Source organism: Cnephaeus nilssonii (assembly GCF_951640355.1).
Source record: "Cnephaeus nilssonii genome assembly, chromosome: 11".
NCBI lineage: Eukaryota > Metazoa > Chordata > Mammalia > Chiroptera > Vespertilionidae > Cnephaeus > Cnephaeus nilssonii.
The window spans coordinates 34,630,274-34,652,414 of NC_137082.1; the positions used below are offsets into that span (position 1 = coordinate 34,630,274).

Sequence of the window (22,141 nt, forward strand, 5' to 3'; positions counted from 1 at the left end):
ACTCGTGTGAGATGGTGGGAAGTGCAGGCTCTGTTCATGGACCAGTGGGTCTGGAACTAGAGAGAAGCAAGGGGAGGAAAGCGTGAGAGATAGTTCTAGAAGAGGCAGAGCTGGGAGACGCTGAGCAATGGGTCCCTGGTGAGGACATGGAGGTGGCATGGGGCTTCCCAGCTCTGTGTCCATAGGTCCTGGCCCGAAGGATGCTGTTGTTCTGGGGGTCACTGCTATGCTGGGGGCTGCTGCCCCAAGCCCAAGGGGAGGCCCAGCACCTGCTCTTTCTACGGATCAGCAAGGACCAGATAGAAACAGGTAAAACGTAAGGGGTGGGCCGAGGGAGGCAGGCCCGCAGGGAAGGAGAAGGGTGAGAGATGGCACCACCTGCCTATCCAAGGCTTCTCTTCTGGCCTCCCCTCACCGGCAGCAGAATTTGCCTTCCTTCACTGAGAGCGGACCCTATCCTTCCCCTGCTCTGGCACTGCTGTGGCTCCCCAGTACCCTCAGGAGAACCTCCAAGCTCCTCACACTGGCATTCAAGGCCCTATATGTATGTCCAGCCTCTCCCACCACCACTGCCCTAACCGCCCCTTAGACTCCCCAGTTTCTTCCTTTGCTAGTGCCGTTCCTTTTGCCTACTGTGCTCTTTTCGTTCTTCCCAACACGGTGAATCCCGACTCATCCTTTAAGGCAAAGCTCTGATGGGAATCCCTCCCAATTTCCCCACGCGGAAGGTCTCCTCCCTCTGGGCTCTCACAGCCCTTTGGTGAAGCCTTGTCTATGGCCTTATCCACGTGGGTGGCACTTGCCCTATTGGTCTGTCTCTCTGCCTATCGTTTGGCCGTGAGCTCCTTGTTGTCCCCCATGCACCACAGTCTACCTCATGGATCTGTTTCATAAACTCACCACCTCAGGGCCTTCGTGCATGCTCTTTCCTCTGTCTACATTGCCCTCCCCCACCCAGATCTTGCAGGAGTGGATTTCTTCACCTCATTCAGGTCTCAGCTCAAATGCCTCCTCTTCCGAGAGACTCTCTGTGACCACCCTTCTTCCAGTCATGCTCCAACTCGACGGCGTTTTATTTTCTTTGTGGCACTGCTTAGCGCTCTCAGAATTGCTGTGCCTGCTTCCTTGAGGGCTCAGTGTGGTCTGTCTCCCCACCAGCATGCACAGCCCACGAGGGCAGCAGCCACATGGCTCCTGGTCCCGGAGCCAGGAGAGAGTAAGCACGTAAGTACTTGTTGCTAAATGGTCACCGACCCCCCCTGACCCAGAGCAGGTGCTGGTGAGCATTTGTTGAACGACTGAATGAAGCGTGAGCCCATGCCGAGGAGGGGCTTGTGTCCTGTGTCCTCAGATATTTCAGACCTGCTCTCGGAACACCACATTCTGGACCGCATGGCCAGGATACCTGTGACGGGCGCCACAAGGGAAGGTATCGCCGTCCTGGACCACCTGCCCTTCGTAAGAAAAGGCCTCTCCAAGAAGAGCAGTGGGCTTGACCTGTCGCTGGTCGGGGACCTGCTCTCGGGGAGGAGCCTCCCACTGCTGGGGCAGCTGCTCCGGGCAGGCGGGTGAGTAAACCGGGGCTGCTCCGGCCCGTCTTCCCCCTCTGGCGCCTTGTTCTCACCAGTTAAATGCAGCCCCAGGAGGTGGTGGGAGGCCTGGGTGTCTTTGGAGGCTCTCTACGGCCTGGGAAGCACTCCGCACGTGCATTTTTCGTGTTCTTAAACCTCCCCAGGACACTTGAAATCTCCCACAGAACCAAGCAAGGGCTAAACCAGGGATCTCTGTCTGGTACCCTCCACATTCAGTCTACACCTGGGAATTACAATCTTGCCTAGGGTTCTTAAAAAATATCTTAACAAATGGCCAGCACTTAAAAATCAAGGGGGTTTTCACCAAATTCTATGTTTTCTGGTTGTCTGACTTTGCTAGAACTGCTGTAACAAAGGACCACAACCTGAGTGGCTTGAACAGAAATGTGCGGTGTCCCAGTTCTGGAGCTACAAGTCGGAGATCAGGGTGTGGGCAGGGTTGCTTCCCTCCCGAGGACTGTGAGGAAGAACCTTCCCTGTGGCTCTCCCCCAGCCTCTGGGGCTGCGGGCAATCTTTGCCGTTCCTTGGCTTGCAGAAGCACCACTCTGATCTCTGCCTTCATCTTAGCATATTAGGTTTTTATTACATAGGATTACCCAATGTCACCCAATAATATTAATTCAATAAAAAAAGAAGAATGAGCCGAAATCGGTTTGGCTCAGTGGATGGAGCCGTCGGTCTGTGGACTGAGGGGTCCCAGGTTCGATTCCGGTCAGGGGCATGTACATTGGTTGCGGGCACGTCCCCGGTGGGGGGGTGTGCAGGAGGCAGCTGGTCGATGTTTCTCTCTCATCGATGTTTCTGGCTCTCTGTCCCTCTTTCTCTCCCTTCCTCTCTGTAAAAAATCAATAAAATATATTTTTTAAAAAAAGAATGATTTGGACCATGTAGGGTTTTCCTATGGCCCTTCCAAGCTGATGCCCCTCTTTAAATATGTATGTATATTTAAAAAAGGAAAAAAACTCTGGAAGATTCTACCTTGTAGGCAGACACACAGCCTTTGATGAGCCTGACGAGCCAGGTCTTCCTCCGGCACTGGGACTTGTTGCTGCCCATTCCAGTGGGCACCCAATGAGTCACCAGCTTGCATCTAATGTCCAAAAAGGACATAAACTTTGGGCTCCTCTCACCAAGGGGAGCAGAGGCTCATGTCCTCCCTCCCAGATGCTCAGCAGGGCAGATGGTTCCTGAGGGGATGGCGGTGGGTACACCAGCCATCTTACTTTTCCAGACTCTCACCTGCCCACTTCCCTTCTGCAGAACGCCTGCACTGAATTCAGACAGGTGAAATGTGTATAGCCAGCTCCTCCACTGTCTTCTCCCCTTTTGTAGAAGGTGAGGCCCTGAGGTCTGGAGAGAAAAAGGGACCTGTCCAGGTCTTCAAGGCTTGGAGGCTGGAACTGGAGCCCAGTGCTCTGCAGCTGAGCTGGGGGTCAGGGAGGGGTTGTCCCAAAGCTGCCCCTCCCTTCCTGGGGTCCACTGCTATTCTAGACATTACACACCCACTCCACAGAAGCCTTACCAGGCTATGCCACCTCCACACCTCTCACAGGTTGGTCATAGAAGATGCCAAAGGACCTGAGGTCACCCTGCAAGTCCTGAGCGACAGCCTGCTGCAGGTCACATTGCGATGCAAACTGTACCTCTCGCTCCAGAGGTGAGTGCCCTGGGCGCTTCCTCCCACCTTCCGCAGCAAGCAGCAGGCAGCCGTGCACCGCAGGCAAAAGCTTGCTGCCTGTGTCACCATAAGCATCGCAAGAATCTTTTCCGCTTGAGCATGTTTCAAAGCCACTTTTACTGATGGGGAAACTGAGGCACTGAGTGGGAGAGGGACGTGCCCCCGATAACACAGTGAATCAGCCGCAGAAGCTGAGATAAAACCCTCTGACTTCCATGTCACCCCATCTGCGTAAAAGGCTGATGCATTAACAGGATGGTCTGAGGAGGATCTAATTCAAGGTCACCTTGGAGTTCAGCGCACCTAGACTCCAATCCCACTTACCATCTAGGTGACTTGAGCAAGGGCATCCGTTCCCTGGGCCTTAGTTTCCTCACCTATAAAATGGAGATGATCAGGTCCCCTGCTGTACTTGGCTATTGAGAAAGTGCACTGCCTATCTGCGTTCAGATTGCTCGCTAAACCATGGAGGAAGATGCTGACCTGGGGTTATAAAAACAACAGCCAACAGAGGAAGTGCTGTGGCGGTATTTGCACATGAAACAGGAATGTTTTTTTAATAAACTTTTATTGATTTCAGAGAGGAAGGAAAAAGAAGAGAGATAAAAACATCAATGATCAGAGAGAATCATTGATCACTTCCTCCTGCACGCCCTGCCCCCTCCTACTGGGAATCAAGCCCGCAACCCAGGCATGTGCCCTAATCAGGAATCGAACCTTGACCTCCTGGCTCATAGGTCGATGCTCAACCACTGAGCCATGCTGGCCTGACAAGGAATATTCTTCAATGCCCTTTAGAAATATGTTTTTTTGTAAAATATGGCTTTCTTGGTCTAGCTTCCCTTTTTGATAGAGGAGCACAAAGAAATATTTCTTTGATAGAGGTATGGGCATAGAGAAATATCTCTCTGCTATACAATAAATATATCATCACCCTTGTAATGATGTGCAGTAAAAATACAACTTGACCCTTGACCTGGTGGAACTGTAGCAAACTGGAGAGCATATAGCCCATCTCAAGGTCACCCTCAGCGCCCCCAAAGAGATTGCCACCCAGGGAGGACTCTGGCTTGGTATTGTCTGATCTTTCAGGTTTTCCAAAGTGTGAACTCCATGTTCTTTTTTTTCCCCATCACCATTTATCCCTCATTCCCTCTTCTACCTCCACCCCCTCAGCAATCACCATATAGTTGTACATGTCCAGGAGTTCTCTCTTTTTTTTTTTTCCTTTTTACTCAATCACTCCACCCTCCCCCGCACCAACACCTGAGCTGTCTGCCTGCTTTCTATGAGTCTGTCTCTATTTTGCTTGGTAGTTCAGTTTGTTCATTAAGTTCCGCATATGTGAATTCTATATTCTTTTATTATATATATATTTTTTATTGATTTCAGATAGGAAGGGAGAGGGAGAGAGAGAAACACCAATAAAGAGAGAGAATCATTGTTCGGCTGCTTCCTGCATGATCAGGGATCAAGCCTGCCACCCACACAAATGCCCTGACCTGGATTTTAACCGTGACCTCCTGGTTCATAGGTCCACACTGAACCACTGAGCCACTGTGGCCGGGATTGAATTCCATATTCTTAATCAACTCTCCTGGTGTTTCATTTGAGCCCTCCAGGCCATTGCAGGCCACTAGCCTGTGACTTCTGGTCTCAACCTTGGGCTGTGGCTTGAAGCCTGTCTAGACACACTGCCCCTACAGGATTCTGCGGCTCAAAGTCATCAAGAACATCCGCATCGGGGTACGGCTGGAACAGACAGGGAACAAGACCAAGGTGGCCTTTGAGGAGTGCCATACCCCACCAGGATACCTGAGCATCACGGTTCTGGAGCAGTGAGTACCTGCCCACTCCTGTGCCTTCACTGGGTAGAAGTAGATGTCAGGCCTTCGTGCACTGCTCATGCAGCTCAGTCCCTCACTGAGACTCAGGGCTGAGGCGGCCTGTCCCAGCATAGTTGTCTAGAGTGACCAAGGACATCAGGGTCAGGATCATCGCCAAGGCCACAGGCCACACCACCCATCAGTATCTCCAGCCTCAACGTTGAATGTCATGGCTAAGAGTGTACATCAAATCTTGGCTTGGCTGCTTTCTAACACTGGGGCCCTTAGCCAAGCTATCTGACTTCTAGGAGCCTCCGTTTCCTCACCAGTAAAATAGGATTTCTCACAGAACCCAGCCAGCACGGGTGGTTGTGGGGAACAGATGAGTTAACCCAGGAACCCACTTATCATTAAACCTACCACAAAAGGTGGCCACTATCTATGATTCTCAAATTACCCGGCACAAAAGCCATTTCCTTCATGAAACCCGCCGTGACTTCCACTGCCAATTGTGATCTCTCCCTCTTTGAAAGTCACAGAAACATTTATCAGAGAGAGAAATAAGGAGACAGAGGCAGGGAGGAAGAATCAGGAAGAAATAAAGAGGAGCAGGAGAAAGTGAGGGAGGTAGAATGCAAGAAGGCAGGAAGGATGAAAAAGCAGAAAAGGAAAGGGAGGAGAGAGGAGGGAGACATCAGGTGAGAAAGGAAGTAGCCACTCTGAATTTCCACATTGCACAGGCCCATGGGGACCTCCTTTAGCCCTGCCCTGGACTCCCCGTTCTGGCCTCAGTCTCCCATTCCATGGTGTCTCAGACCCCATCTGCTCTCCCTGCCCCTAGGATGAACCCCCTCCTGGTGAATGAAGCTCTGGGGATGGTGACAAGTGTCCTGGACCAGGCATTGCCCTTCCTCCTGCAGAAGATAGTGAGTTGCTCATCCCCCCCCCAGCACCACCACCCCCTGGAAAAGGAGCACAACCCCAAAGGAGAGCCCTTCAACCTCACCCAGCCCCAACGAAGACCCCCTCATGCCTTCCCTCCAGGTGTGCCCCGTGGCCACGACACTGCTCAACTCGCTGCTAGAAGACCTGCTGCACATCAACCTGTGTATGTTGGTCCAGGCTTATCTGCTGTCCCTGTACTGTGTGCCAGGAACTGTCCTAGGCTCTGCTATGATGGGAAACAAAACACACAAACCCTGCCCACAGCGTGCCTGATTTCTAGTGGGGGAGAAAAGGGGCAATGTGCCTATGACCCTGTAAAGTGGGATTATCAGAGGCCCACAGAGTAGACTGTTGTGATAATGCATATAACCTGGCACAAAGGTATTGCTCAATAAATGGCCATTATTATAAGAAGCACAGCCCAGCCCATAAAGAACTTAAAGTGGAGCAGAGAGGGAGAACAAATTCTCCGTTTTGCTGCCTCCCTGTGCCCCAGGGGAGGCTGAGTGCCAGATTCCTTTCCTTATTGTAGCCCCGGCCATCTCAGGCTCAGAAGACTTCCAGTACTATGTCACCACCACGGAGTTCACAGAGGAGGCCATCCTGATGAAAGTCCTGGTGAGCCAGCCCCCTGGCCAGGGCAGACCTCCAGGGGCATCCCCCGGTCTGGGGGAGGATGGACAAAGAGGAGAATGTGATGGGGCTTCCCTGGCCGGAGGCACAAACGGAGGAGGGAGAGAAGGAGGAGGAAGAAGTAAAGGAAGACCCAGGTCCCTGCCCTCGGAGCTTGTGCTGAGCCCAGGGAGTCCTGCAGGAGAGCAGGAGAGGCCACAGGGCTGCGTGTCCCATGAGCAAGGATCAAGCCCCAACTAAAGGCAGGGGCTGCAGGGCCATGTGTAATGCCCCGTTGGAAGGGACCCCTCAAATGCAGAAACGAAGGCCCAGAGAAAGGACAAGGCTGGCTGCCCGTCTCCAGTCCCCATAGAACAAGAGGAGGACAGGAAGGACTTGAGTAGATAGGAAGGAGTGCTGTTAACAGGGTGCAGAGAAGGGAGTAGCGTCAAATGAGGGAGAAGCAAAGAAACAGGTCATAGGTTCAAAACCCAGCTCCACCCCCTACCAGAGTAGCCACCTCCCCTCTCTGGGCTTCAGTTTCCTCGCCTGTGAAATGGTACCAATAACAGACCCCATCTCATGGCGCGGTTGTGAGGCTCAAATGAGATTGTGCACGGAAACATTCAGCACTATGCCTGGCACACAGTGAGCTGTGTATGAGCTGTAGCCAGTTGTTGGCCAAGGAGGCCGTTCCCACGGAATTTCTTCTTCCCCCTTCATTTCTCTAAAGCTCGTGACCCCCTGTGGCCCAGGCCAGAGAGCCCCAAGGTCTGACCACCTGGCCCCCCAGCCCCTCCCAAAATTAGCCCAGGGCAGCATGGCAGACCTGGCCTTTTGGGTGGAAGCCTACAATGACATCCTGTCCTGCCTCTACACCAGCAAGGAAGTCCGTGTGGACCCCCAGGACTCCACGGTGAGTGCTGAGGAAGGGGAAGGAGGGTGGGACATAACCAATGTTACTGCTCTGTTTTCGCATGAGAAACCAAGGGTTAGCTGGCAGAAATCTCTTTCTGGGTGGCCTAGGTAAGCCACTTCTCCTCTCTGGACCTCACCTGGATAACTCCTCCAGCATAGAAGTCCCTTCCTCTCGGAAGACGTCCTTAAACTCCCAGGCCCCTTATGGCTCGCTTCACAAAACTCATCCATTCATTTATGCCGCCAATATTTATTCACGGCCTTCTGTGTGCCGGGGCCTGTGCACACCGGTCCCTGCCCTTGCAGAACTCAGTCAGATTGGGGAGTAGAAACCAAGCAAGAAAACAGTCAGATACATGAAATAATATAGAGCAGTGGATCAGTAAGCAACTGGTGGCGAGATGAGAGGGCTCCCCTACCCTGGACAGGGAAGTCGGTGAAGACATCTCTAAGGCGGTGTCCTGAATGGTGACGAGGCCTGCAAGAAGAGGTCTGCAAGAAGAACAAGCTCCCTGGGTCAGTGAGGGAATCGATGAGGGAGAAAAACAGAAACATCGCTGCCAAAAGCTTCCAGCAGCTCCTTATCACATTCTAAATAAAAGTCAGCCTCCTCCGTGCAGCCCCTGGGGCCCTGCATGATCGGACCCCAGCCCACCTCTCCAGCCGTATCCCCTCACCTAGTACACTCCAGACACACAGGCTGAGCTTGGCTCCCACCTCCGGGCCTTGGCACACGCTGGTCTCTCTGCCCAGAACTCTCTTCCCTTCACTGTCGGTCTCCGTGCAAATGTCATCTCCTCCGAAAGCCCCTCCTTGATCACTTCATCTAAAGGAAGCTTTCCCTCCCCACCTCTTTCTTTCTCTCTCTCATTCTGTTCTTTTCCCCCTCAAAACACTGATTACTGTGTGTGTGTGAATAAAGTTTTACACATATATATATATACACACACATATGTATATTTGTATGTTTATTTATTTAACTTTGTATGTTTACTGTCTTCCCCATTTTGAGGGCAGGGACTGAGAACAGGATACTATGTGAAGGGCACACAGTGGGTACTCAGTAAACTGAAATATAAAATCCTAAGATTCATATCTGGAAGAGTTCTGATGTTATCGCTCCATTTTTGCATGAGGAAACCAAGGTCCAGCTAGGAAAAGTGACTTGCCCCAGGTCATCCAGCAGGTGGAATTCGGACTGGAGCCCCGTCTCCTGCCTCCTCATGCTCTTCCCTCCATCCCACACAGGTGTGGCAGCTCAGAAACAGAAGTGAACACTGTAATTCCATGTCCAGAGAAATTCTTACACCAGAGGGCAAGAATGTATGTGCAAGGGGGTTCTTTGTAGCTTCACTTGTTATAGGGAGAAAAACAAAGTTAACCTAGGTGTCCATCAATAAGGAATTTTAAAAATAAGTCAGGTTATGTTCATAAAAAGCAGAATACTCTGCGACTGTTAAAAAGAATGGAGTTGTTCTATATGTACTGATGGTGAGAGGAATAAACAAGGTGTAGGACCACATGGTTAAAATTTTCCCATTTATTCATGCTTATATGTGTAGAGAAAATGTCTGTCAGGATACACTCCAAAATATCAACAGTGGGTACCCCTGAGAGTAGGATTTAGGGAGAAGGGGGAAGAGGTGTTAGAGTAGACTTTTACTTTTTACTTTATACAATTTGTTGTGTTTTTATAATGATTTATGATCTTCAAAAATCAATGCAGCATAGGTAAATTGATAAAAATGTGATATACTTGCTTTAAATATAGGAAAATATTCACAGAAGAATCTCTAGGTGATAAGTACACAAATGTTTTCTATAAAGTTCTCTCACCTTTGATGCATGTGTGAAAATTTTCACAATAAAATGTTGGGGGAGAGAGAGATCATTGAAACAATAAAAGGCTACTCTTTCCAGGTAAATGCTAATGAGAATCCAAGTGAATGGCTCCTCCCATGCAGACTAACTGGTGTGCAGGTGGTGCATTCTGTTGGGGACAATTACATCTCACTGAACCCCAATGGGCATCCCCCAAACCTGCTCAGAACATATCTAAGGATTCTAACGGCCAACACACATTTTGCCCTTTTTCCAGGCTGCCGACCTCATTCAGCTGTTGTCACTGAGAGAATTGGAGCCCAGGCCCGAGGTGAGTGTGTTGCCAGCTCCCCCAGCCCCCGCCTCCCCCAGCTCCCTGGCAAGGATCCCAGAAAAGATTCGGGGCTGGGAGAGCAGGATCTGGCCCCCTGGGCATGACCCATTTGGCCAGAGTTTCCTCCTGCGGACTCACAAAATCATTGCACTTGCTTCGTGGGTGCTGTGAGAATTAAAGGAGATGATGCAAGTAAGGCACTCAGCTCAGCGCCCCACCCAGTGACCATGGCAGCGGCTGTCATTATCCACTGCCGAACAAGACACAGCCTCCTGAGGCACAGTGAGTGGTGGCTGTGTGCCAGGCCCCTCCACCTCCGTGGACATAATTCTCAGCAAACCTGCACTCTCACACATTTTCATTCATCAGCAAACAGGTCCGGCATGCTGAATTCACTTGCCTAAGCTCACATTGCTCAGTAAGTGGCAGAATCAGAATTTGAACCCAGTCTCAGACTCCAAAATTCACGCTCAATGTCCTCTCTCCAAAGGCTCCTAGAATATGGCACCTGATGGACCAGCAACCACAACAACCACAATCGATAACAATAGCATTACTGGGTGCCGGGTTCTGTCCTGAGCACTTGATATCAATTAATTCATTTTATCCCCACAATGACCTTATAGGATAGACATGATTATTATCCTCATTTTACAAGAATGAAAACTGAGGCACAGAGAGATTAGGAAACTTGTCTCAGGCCACACAGTTTGTAAGTAGTGGAGCTAGGACTCGAACTCCAAAATCGATGTTCTTACCTGCTATGCATGCCCGGGAGAAGGAGGATGTAATCTGACCTCCAAGGAGTTCCGTGAGGTAGTAACCGTCTCAAGGTCACACCGCACGTTGCTGCAGAGCTAGAACAAAACCTCAAGACACCCTGACTCCTCAGGCGGTCTTTCCCCGTTCCTCCAAACCAGGGGCTGAGAAAAGCCATCGTCTAGGCCAGCCCACCCCTTTTATGCTTCGACTTCATTCTGGCTTTTTAACAGTCCCCAGGAAGGATGGGACTGACCATCAGCACCCCTGACCCTCCCACGGTCCGCCTTGACGGTCACAGGGCCACAGTCATCCAGCAGGGCTCCCTCGTGCTGCTGAGGCCCAGTAACACCTCCTCTGTCTCCGTTTCCTGGGTGAGTTAAGCCTTGAACGTCTTTGTTCCCCAGGGGCCCTGGGTCCACTTGAGGGCCATTCCCGGGCCCTGCCTGAAGCGGTGTGACAGAAAAACAGCGGCAAACCTCACTGCTGCATCATCTACTAATAGTCAACCAGTCCACCCCCAAATAGCCTGCTGTTAAAACATGAAAATACTTTAACACCTCCTGCCTCAAGGTCAGGCCCCAGTGCTCCCCGAGAACCCCCTCAGCAACTAAAGGGTTTTGCCTCTGAGACCCTCTGCTCAGTACCCTTGCGTGGTAGCATTTTAACTGTCTGCCCCGGACATGGCTGCATCGAAAACCCTTGTCCACAAAACCAGGAGAAAGATCAGGGAAATGCAGTTGATGGAGGGGCTCTATGTGTCTGCATTCTCTCCTCCCCGAGAGAGAGGTGACCCAAGCTAGAGAGGGCCAGGCCCTGGGGAAATACAGCTCCCCCAAGTTGCAACTTCTCTATCCTGAGCCTCCCGGGATTCCTATTTGCCATTCCACAGACTCTGACATTGGGAAAGTGCCTCATATAAGGGGCAGGAGAGTTGCCCCACCTAGCCGAGCCCAGCGGCATCAGTGTGTACAACACGATCTTGGGATCCTAGTTGGCATGGTTCTGGGGCAAAGAAACCAGTCATCTCTGGCTGGTGGTGAAAGCCCTACTTCTCGTGTATACGGTGGCCATGTGAATATGGTCATCCATAGAGAACCTCCTGAAAACCAAAGGTTCCTCTGGCTTCCAGCAACCTCAACCCTGAGCCAGCTGGCACGCTGCAAAGGGTTTCCACCCAGTGGGCTGAGTCCCTTCCCTTGTATTCCCACCACCGCCGCCCCCTCCCCCCCCCCCCCCCCCCGCCTTCTGCCCTCCAGGAGCACCCAGCACCCACCTATGCCCTCTCCTGGGCAACACCAACACAGTCATAATCTGAACACATGCAAACCAGCAGCTGGGGTGCGGGTAGGACTGGGTGAGAGGGGGCTAGCCCGGGACAAGTACTCATGGGAGGTGGACACGAAGGGAATAACCTCTAACCAGAATGTAAATTCTTCTCCTTTTCTGACTTAATTTCACTTTGCCATAGAAACTCCTTTCAAAGGCTCTGTTTTCCTCAAGAAATCAGAAATTAAAACTCCAGTTCACTCCAAACAGGTAAATTATTTTGGCTTTGGATGTTGAACAAATAAGATGACCCACACAGAGAGAGATGGAGGGAGAGTGCGGTTAAGGGGGACACGTTTTCATGCCTGCTGTCAGCTGAACAGAGTGGTTTATAGGAGGAAGGGGAGAGGGAGACGGGGGAGAGGGAGGGAGAGAGGGAGGAAGGGAAAGAAGGAACGAGGGAGGAGGTTGTGACTCGAACCTCACTGAGCACTGTACCCCCAAGCAGCTGCCCTGACCTAAAGGGGTGATCTCTTTTCTCTGGTAGCACCATGGTCACCCTGGGCACTTACCCTGCTGGCCTTGCAAAGCAGGTGAGTCTTGCCTTGGCCTCCCTACGGTCCTGAAGGCCCCACCAGCAGACCCTGAGTCATTGATGTAGGGGATTCAAAGACTCACTCGCTTTCTATCCCTCATCTCATCTTGCCCTGGAGCCCCCATGCCCACTGGGGTGGGGGGTGTACCCAGGACTTAAACTGGTCCATTTCATTCTTTCGTTCACTTAACACTAGTACCTGTCACATGCCCACCTTGTCTTAGGATACATCGGTGAGCAAAACAAAGGTCCCTGCCCTTGCAGAACTCACATTCATAATATATAATATATAAGGTAAATTATATATTATGTAGGCAGGTAGCAGTGCTGTGGGAAAAGCAGAGGAGGGGGCAGAGGTAGGTAGGGGCAATATTTAAAAGGTCAGGGAAGGCCTCATTGAGAAGGTGAATGTTTGAGCAAAGATGGGAGGAGGTAAGGGAAGGAGCGGTGGGAATATGGGGAAAGAGGGGACCAGAGGCTCCAAGGCAGGGGTGTGCGTGATCGTTCTGGAAACAGCAGGTGCCAGGGTGGCTGGAGCAGAGAGGGCAAGGCTAGACCCATCAGGGCCTTCTAGTCAGGACTGGCTTTTACCAAGTGACATGAAAGCCCATGGAGGAGCAGACAGAAGGGCCAGGGTGGAGGCAATGAGGCCACAACCCCCCAGGCTTGCAGACGATGCAGAGGCTGCTGAGGCATGAACCACGTGGTGGCAGTGGTGGCAGGTGCAGGACGTTCTGAAAGAACTAGTAGAGCTGACGGGATTTCCTGATGGAAAGGATGGGGAAGGTGAGAGATGCATCCCGGATGACACCAGGATTTGGAAGGGTACCTCCTTCTCTACAGGTTGGAAACAGCCTCTTTCAGGAGAATACTCAGTTTGTGCCTCCAGCAGGGCTGTGGGCCCCCCCCTCTCTGGGTTTCCTCACCCCTGGGCTGCCCTGAAGCGATAAGACAGTCATTGAGACAGGCGGTGAAGGCTGCTTTTACTGGCCCCTCAACTTTCCCCAGTCCTTTCACTAATCTGTTCATCTGGCTCCAACAGTCTTAAAAAGCGGGGTCCCTAGGACTATTCCTGATCTCCTGTGGGTACCTATCCACTGGGGTCCCCCGTTCCAGAGGTCACAATCTGCTGACCCAGCTGAAGTGACCTTCCAGTCCTCTTTCACCTGTTGCAGGAAGAACGTCTGAAAGCCTTTGTCTCAGAGCTTCTGAGGAGGATGTTTTTGCCCCATCACAACGGTAAGCTCCACTGGGTTTCCCCTCATGCCCACATACCATCTAGCTTGGAGAAGCACCAACAGTGTCCAAAGCTCTGCACATACAGCTGACTTCTGTCTTGTTCCCTGGGGTTGGTTAAGAATCGCCCACACACAAGGCAAAAGGACGCAGCACAGAAACCCTGAACACTGGGATGTGGTGGATGAGGAGGGTGGGGAAGGGGCCACGTGTGCACTCCTGTTCTTCGCCCAGGCAGTACAGTGATAGGAACTCAGACATGGGGCGAGGAGCCAGGAAGGGCTTCCTGGGGGAGGTAGAGGTTAGCATGGAAAGTGAAAACAGGAAGGCCTATCAGAGGTGGTGGAGCCCACAGCTCACAACACCAACACCTACAGGACCCAGGTAGTTACATACCCAAAGGAAGCAGCCTGGGTGAGGCCTAGGCAAACATGCCCCCCTTAAGTGGGAAGCTAACTTAAGAGCCTAGTCAGGTGCCTCTTCCTCACAGAACTCATGGGTTTTCTCGCCTCCCCTGATGCAGTCTGTGTAACCATTGTCCACCCACCCACATGATTATTTGGTCAGCGCATGTGTCCACAAACACAGAGATGATTATTCACCTCTGAGAAATTACCTGGCTCAGCCTCCTTGTCTTTCAGATAGGCCAGAGAAATTTAGTGACTTAACCAAGGTCACAAAGCAAGTCTCTGGCAGAGCTGAACCCGGAACCCTGGCTTCTTGCTTCCCTAACAGGGGCTTTTCTCTGTGTTTCAACTCAAGGACTCATGTTGGGACTGCAGAGTGAGGCCAGAGGAGCAGGCAGAGGCTCAAATGCTAGTCAGGCTGAAGAATTTGGCATCTATTCTAAGGCCCATGGTAGCCAGGGAAGGTTCTGGGCATGAAGTGAGCAATTTTGTGTTCAAGAAGGAGGTGGGGAAGGATGGTGACAAGGCAGTCAGAGAGAATGCAGGTAGGCAAGGATGCAACCTGACCTGGGATGAGGCAAAAGATGAAGGAGAAAGCCTCACCCCCATCCCCGTTTTGCTAGTACCTATCCCAGGGAGCCCATTCCACAAGTGTATCTTAGATCCTGGCCAATAGGAAGGGTGGTGTCCCTCAACAGATAAATGGATAACGAAGATGCAATACACACACACACACACACACACACACACACACACACACACACACACACTATTCAGCCATAAAAAAAAAAGAATGAATGAAATCTTGCCATTTGAGACAACATGAATGGGGTTACAGGGTATTATGCTAAGTGAAATAAGTCAGACAGAGAAAGACAAATACTGTATGTTTTCACTTACATGTGGAATATTACAAAAAGCAAATAAACAATACAGAGACAGACTCATAGATACAGAAAACAAACTGATGGATGCCAGGTAAGGGGGCAGACTGTAATGGGAGAAGATGGTGAAGGGGATTAAGAGATGCAAACTTCCAGTTATAAAATAAATAATTCATGGGAGTGCAAAGCACAGCATAGGGAATATAGTCAATAATGCTGTAATAACTTTGTATAGTAACAGATGGGTACTAGACTTATTATGGTGATCACTTCTTTTTTTTAATATATTTTATTGATTTTTTTTTTACAGAGAGGAAGGAAGAGGGATAGAGAGTTAGAAACATCGATGAGAGAGAAACATCAATCAGCTGCCTCCTGCACACCCCCTACCGGGGATGTGCCTGCAACCAAGGTACATGCCCTTGACCGGGATCGAACCTGGGACCTTTCAGTCCGCAGGCCGACGCTCTATCCACTGAGCCAAACCGGTTAGGGCATGGTGATCACTTCTTAATGTCATATCATTATGTATACACCTGGAACTAATATAATATTATGTGGCAACTATATTTTAGTTTTTAAAAAAGATCAGAGGATAGATGGAAGACCAGAGGTACTATCCCTCTTCCTCTATCCCAACCCCCACCTAACTGGACCAAATACCACATTAGGCCAGCAAGAGGTATTAGACCCTCCCCTGAGCCCAGAGTGTTGATGGGTGGATGAGGTGGGGTGAGGGCTGGTCAGTGCAGAGGACAGGGAAAAAGGGGCCCAGGTCAGGTTCCCCAAAACTCAGTGTGTCAAAAATCAACCAGCCAAATGATGAATTCATTGAAATTCAATCTGAAAACTGACTATATTCAAGTTCACCACATTTACCAATTCACCAAAAACTTGCTTGAAGAATTATTTTTTATATATTTAATAATTCAGTATATTCATGAATATTTTCCCTTCTTTGACATATTCAATGGATATTTTCTTTTTCATTTATTGTGTGTGTGTTAATCCTCACCTGAGGATGTTCTTTCCATTGATTTTTAAAGAGAGAGTGGAAAGGAGGGAGGGAAAGTGAGAGAGGGAGAGAGACGGCGGGGTGTGGGGGGGGCGGGGAGAGAAACATCAATGTGAGAGAGATACATCAATTGTTGCCTTCCATACATGCCCTGATTGGGTCCAACACTCTAACCACTTAACAACACCAGCCAGGGCTTCAATGGATATTTTCTTATTAATATAATCAAATTTCTAGTGTTGTAAACTTAATTTTTCAATTTATACTGACTTTTTTCTAATCCTTTTCTGAGACATTTCCTGTTTCTGCCAAGATTTTAGCATTTTTCAGGCATGTATAGCATTTTCAACCATTTCTCACAATTAAAGGAGAATAATAAAATTCATTGATACAATCATAAGAAGACTCCAACATATTGAACATTCCTTAAAATTGTGCTAAGAAGAATGACTTTGTAAGAAGGCATTCATAGTTAGTGAATATGTTTGAGAGAAGTCCCTGTAAAACAGGATTTTAATAAATGGGCGGGCATCAGAGAGGCCTGGCTTTCTGGAGGGGCTGCCTGAAGGGGGATGGAGATGATGCTCCCCGAGGAAGGGAAGGGGGCACATCCAGTCCCTTCCCTGTCTGGGCATTGGAGCAGCCAGGGGTCAGCTGGCCTGGCCCACACTGCCCCAGCCTACACACAGGACACTGAGCTCCTTGTCCACCCCATTCACAGAGCTGCTCAGTGAACAACACCTCCCGCTGCCCAGCATCAAGGGCATCTCCTTCAACAAGGCCCGAGTGGAGTTCTCTGAGGTAAATGCTGGGTAAAGAAACTTCTGGAGACACAAGTGGGAGGTCAGAGCTAGAAGGGTCTTAGAGTCGCCTTGGTCCCTGTCCTGCTGAGGCAGAAGCTGAGGCCTGGGCATAGGAGTCACTACATGTGGCAAGCCCTTCACCTTCCTTAACTCACCGTCTCCTCACAGCCATCCTGGGGGTGATGCCCCCTTTACAGATGAGAAGACTGAGGCTCCGAGGGGCTGCATGCATCCCTCAGGGAGCCAGACCTTAGGCTCACTGAGAGGTTCAATGCCTTACACAGGTGGTCGTCACAATTAGTTGCATGAAGTTGATGCTGTGACTTGTCCCATTTTACAAACAAGCGAATTAGGGCTCAGAGAGGCAAAGTCATGGCACGGCCACAGCGGCTGTCTCACATCAGAGCCAGACCTGTAGAGGCAAAGGAATGATGGTGGGTGGGCTCATTGGCTCACACATTGATTCACTTCTAAGCCGCCTCGCACGTTGTGCCAGGTGCACAACTACAGGGTGTATCACCACTCATCCTGTCATTTCCATGAGTGGCACCACCTAGAAGTGGGCGGTGCACAATCTGTGCCTCCTTCCCTGGCTTCCCTGCTCACTCATTCATTCACTACCACTCATGCAGCCAGGCAACATATGGCACTAGCTGCTCGTGCCTGGCCCTGTGCTGAGTGATGCTGGGACAAAGAGGTGAGTTAGACCCGGTCCCTGAACCCCCCGAAAGCTCCCATTCTGGTGGGGAAGAAGGTACAGGCAGGAGCACTTGGATTCCAGCAGCATGGGCGGGCCCAGCAGAGGTTTGGGCACTGTGGGTGGGAGCAAGTGGAAGGCTCTAGCCCGGTGACAGGTCCACCTCAGGGTGACCCGGCAGGATGAACCCCAATGCATCAGAGACATTAGAAGGCCTTGACACTTAGGCTTTCAGGAAGAGCCCCAAAGACCAGCCTGTTGCTTCCCTCACTGACATTTCCAAGACCCTCCATGCCCTCCACTAATCCCCTTATCCAATCGGTCCCCGACTGTGTCTTCTTGCCACGGGGGAATGGTGTGCTCATAGGACTCACACAACCCCTCTCAGGAGAGGCAGGCGCAGCCTCGGGGAGAGCTGGTTTGGTAGGATGGATGTCCACACCGCTCTGCTTCTATCCACAGGATTACATGCTGCTGACCATTCCAGAGGAATAGGTTCTTGCCGAGGATCCCTCCATTCAACCACAAGTGCTCCAGACCCTTGAGACTCCAAGAATGGCTCCAGTCACAGTGGAAAATCTCGGTTGCAATAAAGATGACTTGCTTGAGAAAGAGTCTGGTTCTGAGTTTGCCAAGAGGTTCTGGAAGGTGGCAAGGCCACCTTGAAATGCTCAAAGAAAGGGTTTTCTCCCTGATAGTTCCTGCTTCCCCTGGCCCCTCAGAGAATATTATGAATTCAGTGCTCGGTTTCTCAGAGAAGGGAGGGTTCCTCAGAGAATGGACCAAGAGCCTGAGTTTCCCAAGTCCAGGCCCTGAGAGGATGAGGTATAGAAAGACACACAGAAAATCTACACACGCAGGAAAGGTTCCTTAGTCAAGATAAAGGAAGGAAGCAGGGAAGAGAAGTTTTGGGGTGCCTAAGAAAATAAGGACTGTGAAGCCCAAAGATATTTGGGAGGCCGTGAGTATGGAGGAAAGGGGCAAAGGAAAGCAGCCAGACCACCCAAGAGGGAAGCTGGGTGACTGTGAGACGCCGCACCTCACAGCTGCACCTCACAGCTTCCCTGGCCCTGCAAAGTGAGGCAGGCAGCAGTGAGTTCTCATGTGCCCAACAGCAGTGCCTGAGCCCTCCCTCCTCACTAACGTCCCAATCCCATGTGGCCCCGGCAGGGCAGGGCTGTGAGCAGAGAAGGGCAGGGAACCAGAGGGCTTTGCAGTCAGATGAAAACAGCCCCATGGTTGCCAAGTGTGGGGAGATGGCAAAGCTTGGAGAGATAGGCACCAGCCAAAGCCGATAATAAGTCAGGCCTGGCCCCAGAAAAAGGCGGGTGAGGAGAAACTTAGGATTGTCATAAAATCCCCACCACAGAAAGAATGGGGGCTTATGATGGACTCTGCCTTGGGAATGAACTACCTAGTGTCCGGCTCCCTCGGTAACCCCAGCTGGCCTTGGGAAAATGGAGGAGTTATAGGCGAAGCCCTCCTAAGCGCCAGTTTTCCACCATGGAGCCCAGACCATGGAGGGACACCCAAGGATTGCTGCAGAGTCCCTGTCCTGTAGTAGGAGGTTGGCGTCCAGAGTAAACGATGATATAGGTTCATTACTTGACTCAGGACCTGTTTTTAAATATGAACCACAAGCCCAGCATTAAAACATATCCCCCACCAGCAGCCCCCACGGGGTCTCTGAGCTAGAGGGTAGGACAGCCCTGCACGTTGGCCTTGCAAAGTCTCCCAGCCCTTGGTGTGTATATGAGTCACACCTAAGGTAAACTAAGGCTGGGAGACACTTTCCCAGGGGAGAGCTGAATGCCACCCCAAGCCCAGAATTTTCCCACCTGCGTGTGAGCACCGTGCCTGGCCCATGGTAGACACTGAGTACGAAATGGTCGAATGTCGTTTCCAGGACCGTGAGGAAAGCTGGACAGGCCCTGGCTCACTCCTCACACCTGTCCAGGCAGGAGAGAGCCATGGGGGCCCTCACTCCCTGCATGCAGTCTGACTTTGAGTCTCCGGGTAGCATTGGATGGTGCCTGACAGGGAGTGCAGTGACCCCATTGCCAGGCCGGTAGCCAACTAGCAGCAATGTGTAGCCAGTGAATGGCAAACCAGCAGGAGGTGCTCAGAGAGAAAGCAGCAAAAAGAAAGTGCCCATCGGCCACTTCCACCTCTGGGAATGAATGAAAAGCACCTCTTGGCCCACACATACTCCACTTTGATTTCCAAAGCAGAATCCACAGACCTAAAACTGAATGTGGACATCAATGGAGCAACTGGGTAAAAAAGGAACAAATCCTTAACACAGACATCTGCAAACATGTCTTAAAGTAAATTCTTGGCCTTTCCAAACCTCTTAAACATTTATGACAAGGTAGATACACATACATAGGTGTAGTAGAATGTATCAAACTCTATCCCCCACTGAAAATATAAACTTCAGAGTGAGGTTAAAATGTCTCTATATCTGCCTTCATTCTGGTAAAAGCATTGGAAAGTATATGTTTTGAGGGGAAAGAAGCATAAACAAAACATTATATTTTTTTTGTTGTAAACAAGGTGTAATACTTGGCAAAATCTGGGTACACCATATTGATAAGAAAATGGTATAAAATCTGAGAGAAAGGTGCAAAACAATTGAAAATACCTGACCCAATGGTAAGTAATATTAATAATGACAGTAAATTATAGAATACCCACATATGCCAAACATATGCTAATTGCTTTAATCATCATGAGAACCCTATGATAGGGACAATATTATCTACTAGAGTCCCAGTGCACGAAATTCATGCACGGGAGCGGGGGGTCCCCTCAACCCAGCCTGCACCCTCTCCAATCTGGGACCCCTCGGGGGATGTCCGACTGTGGGTTTAGGCCCAATCCACCGGCAGTCAGACATCCCTCTCACAATCTGGGACCACTGGCTCCTAACTGCTCACCTGCCTGCCTGATCACCCCTAACTGCCCTCCCTGCAGGCCTGGTCGCCACCAACTGCCCCCCCTGCCAACCTGGTTGCCCCTAACTCCCCCCCCCTGCCGCCAGCCTGGTCGCCCCTTACTGGCCCCCTGCTGACCTGGTCACCCCCAACTGCCCCCCCCCCCCGGCCAGCCTGGTTGCCCCTCACTGCCCCCCCTGCCAGCCCATGCAGCCTGCTGCTCAGTCATTTGGTTGGCCCTCACTAACCCTCCTGCCAGCCTGGTCGCCCCACGCAGCCTGTTCAGTCGTCCGTTTGGCTGTTTCAGTTGCGACGGTCGCTTAGGCCAGTGATGGCGAACCTATGACACACGTGTCAGCACTGACACGCATAGCCATTTCTGATGACACGCGGCCGCTGAGGCAGCCACATGCCAAGGATGAAACATTTGCTGCTCCTGAGGGTGAAACATTTGCGAAATAATTTTTTTTCCTCAAAGTGACACACTACCCGAGTTATGCTCAGTTTTTTGGCGAAGTTTGACACACTAAGCTCAAAAGGTTGCCCATCACTGGCTTAGGCTTTTACATATATAGATACTTAATGGATGAGGAAACTAAAAAAGAGAAAATTGCCCTGACTGGTTTAGCTCAGTGGATAGAGCGTCGGCCTGCGGACTGCAGAGTCCCAGGTTCGATTCCGGTCAAGGGCATGTACCTTGGTTGCAGGCACATCCCCAGTAGGGGGTGTGCAGGAGGCAGCTCATCAATGTTTCTCTCTCATCGATGTTTCTAACTCTCTCTATCCCTCTCCCTTCCTCTCTGTAAAAAAATTAATAAAATATTTTTTTTTAAAAAGAGAGAGAAAATTATTAGATAATGTCCCAAGGCACCACACACTGAACCAAGATTTATACACACATCTGTCTGGCCCCAAATCCTGCACACAAAAACTCTGCCTTCCCCAAACACTGGCTCATCACCTTTAATAAAACACAAGGCTCATTAAAAATCTCATGAGAGAAAGATAAATATCACATGATCTCACTCATTTGTGGAATATAATGAACAACATAAACTGATGAACAAAAATAGAACCAGAGTCATAGAAGCATCGAACAGATTGTCCAACCTATGAGGGAAGGCAGGGGGTGAGGGGATAAAAGATCAACCAAAGAACTTGTATATATGCATAGGAGCAAAACCAATGGACACAGATGGAGGGAGGGGGGGAATGTGCTGGGGAATGAGGGCGGCCGGGGAGAGGTCAATGGGGGAAAAAGGAGACTTATGTAATACTTTCAACAATAAAGAATTTAAAATTTAAAAAAATCTCATCAGAGATATGTACCCTTAGAAACAAAAATTAACCCAACTTTTACACACAACTTCAGAGTATTCAGGAACACAGATTTATTTGCTGCTAGAGGCCCTGTGAACTCCCAATACCAACAAAGATCTGAGATTGATTACACCAGAGAAGGAAACCAAGGCAGGAGTGCTGGAAAGACTGCTGAGGGACTGAGAGAGTCACTGACAAGCATATACACAGATAAAGTACAAATGAGTACACACATGTGTGCATTTCACTAAAAAACACAAGGAAAGGTCAAAACTCTGATGCCTCTGTCACCAGGACACCCCCCGGCTCAGCTGGGCCTATGGTGACACCTTCACCCAGAGGCAATTAAGAACTGGTATCTGCGTTATCACTGGCAACTGTGATCCAGCCAAGCCTGGGCCAGCCTTGAAAGGACCCTCCCTTTCAAGAGTCAGCAGGTCAAATCACTTAGCACTTAGGGCTTGACAACAAGGGAGCCCTAGTGCTCAGCCTG

At 50.4% G+C, this 22,141-nt stretch overlaps 1 protein-coding gene across 1 annotated transcript; it reads left to right on the forward strand.

Moving 5' to 3' along the window:
* Positions 1 to 200: 200 nt before the first annotated feature.
* On the forward strand, positions 201 to 16,708 carry LOC307107480 (uncharacterized protein; the record flags this gene model as incomplete). Its single annotated transcript, XM_079784717.1, has 12 exons — positions 201 to 309; positions 1,352 to 1,568; positions 3,146 to 3,250; positions 4,978 to 5,109; positions 5,939 to 6,023; positions 6,142 to 6,205; positions 6,575 to 6,660; positions 7,388 to 7,570; positions 9,671 to 9,724; positions 10,720 to 10,860; positions 13,526 to 13,589; positions 16,614 to 16,708. 12 exons carry the CDS (start codon positions 201 to 203, stop codon positions 16,706 to 16,708), a joined length of 1,335 nt encoding a protein of 444 aa, XP_079640843.1.
* Positions 16,709 to 22,141: the final 5,433 nt, after the last annotated feature.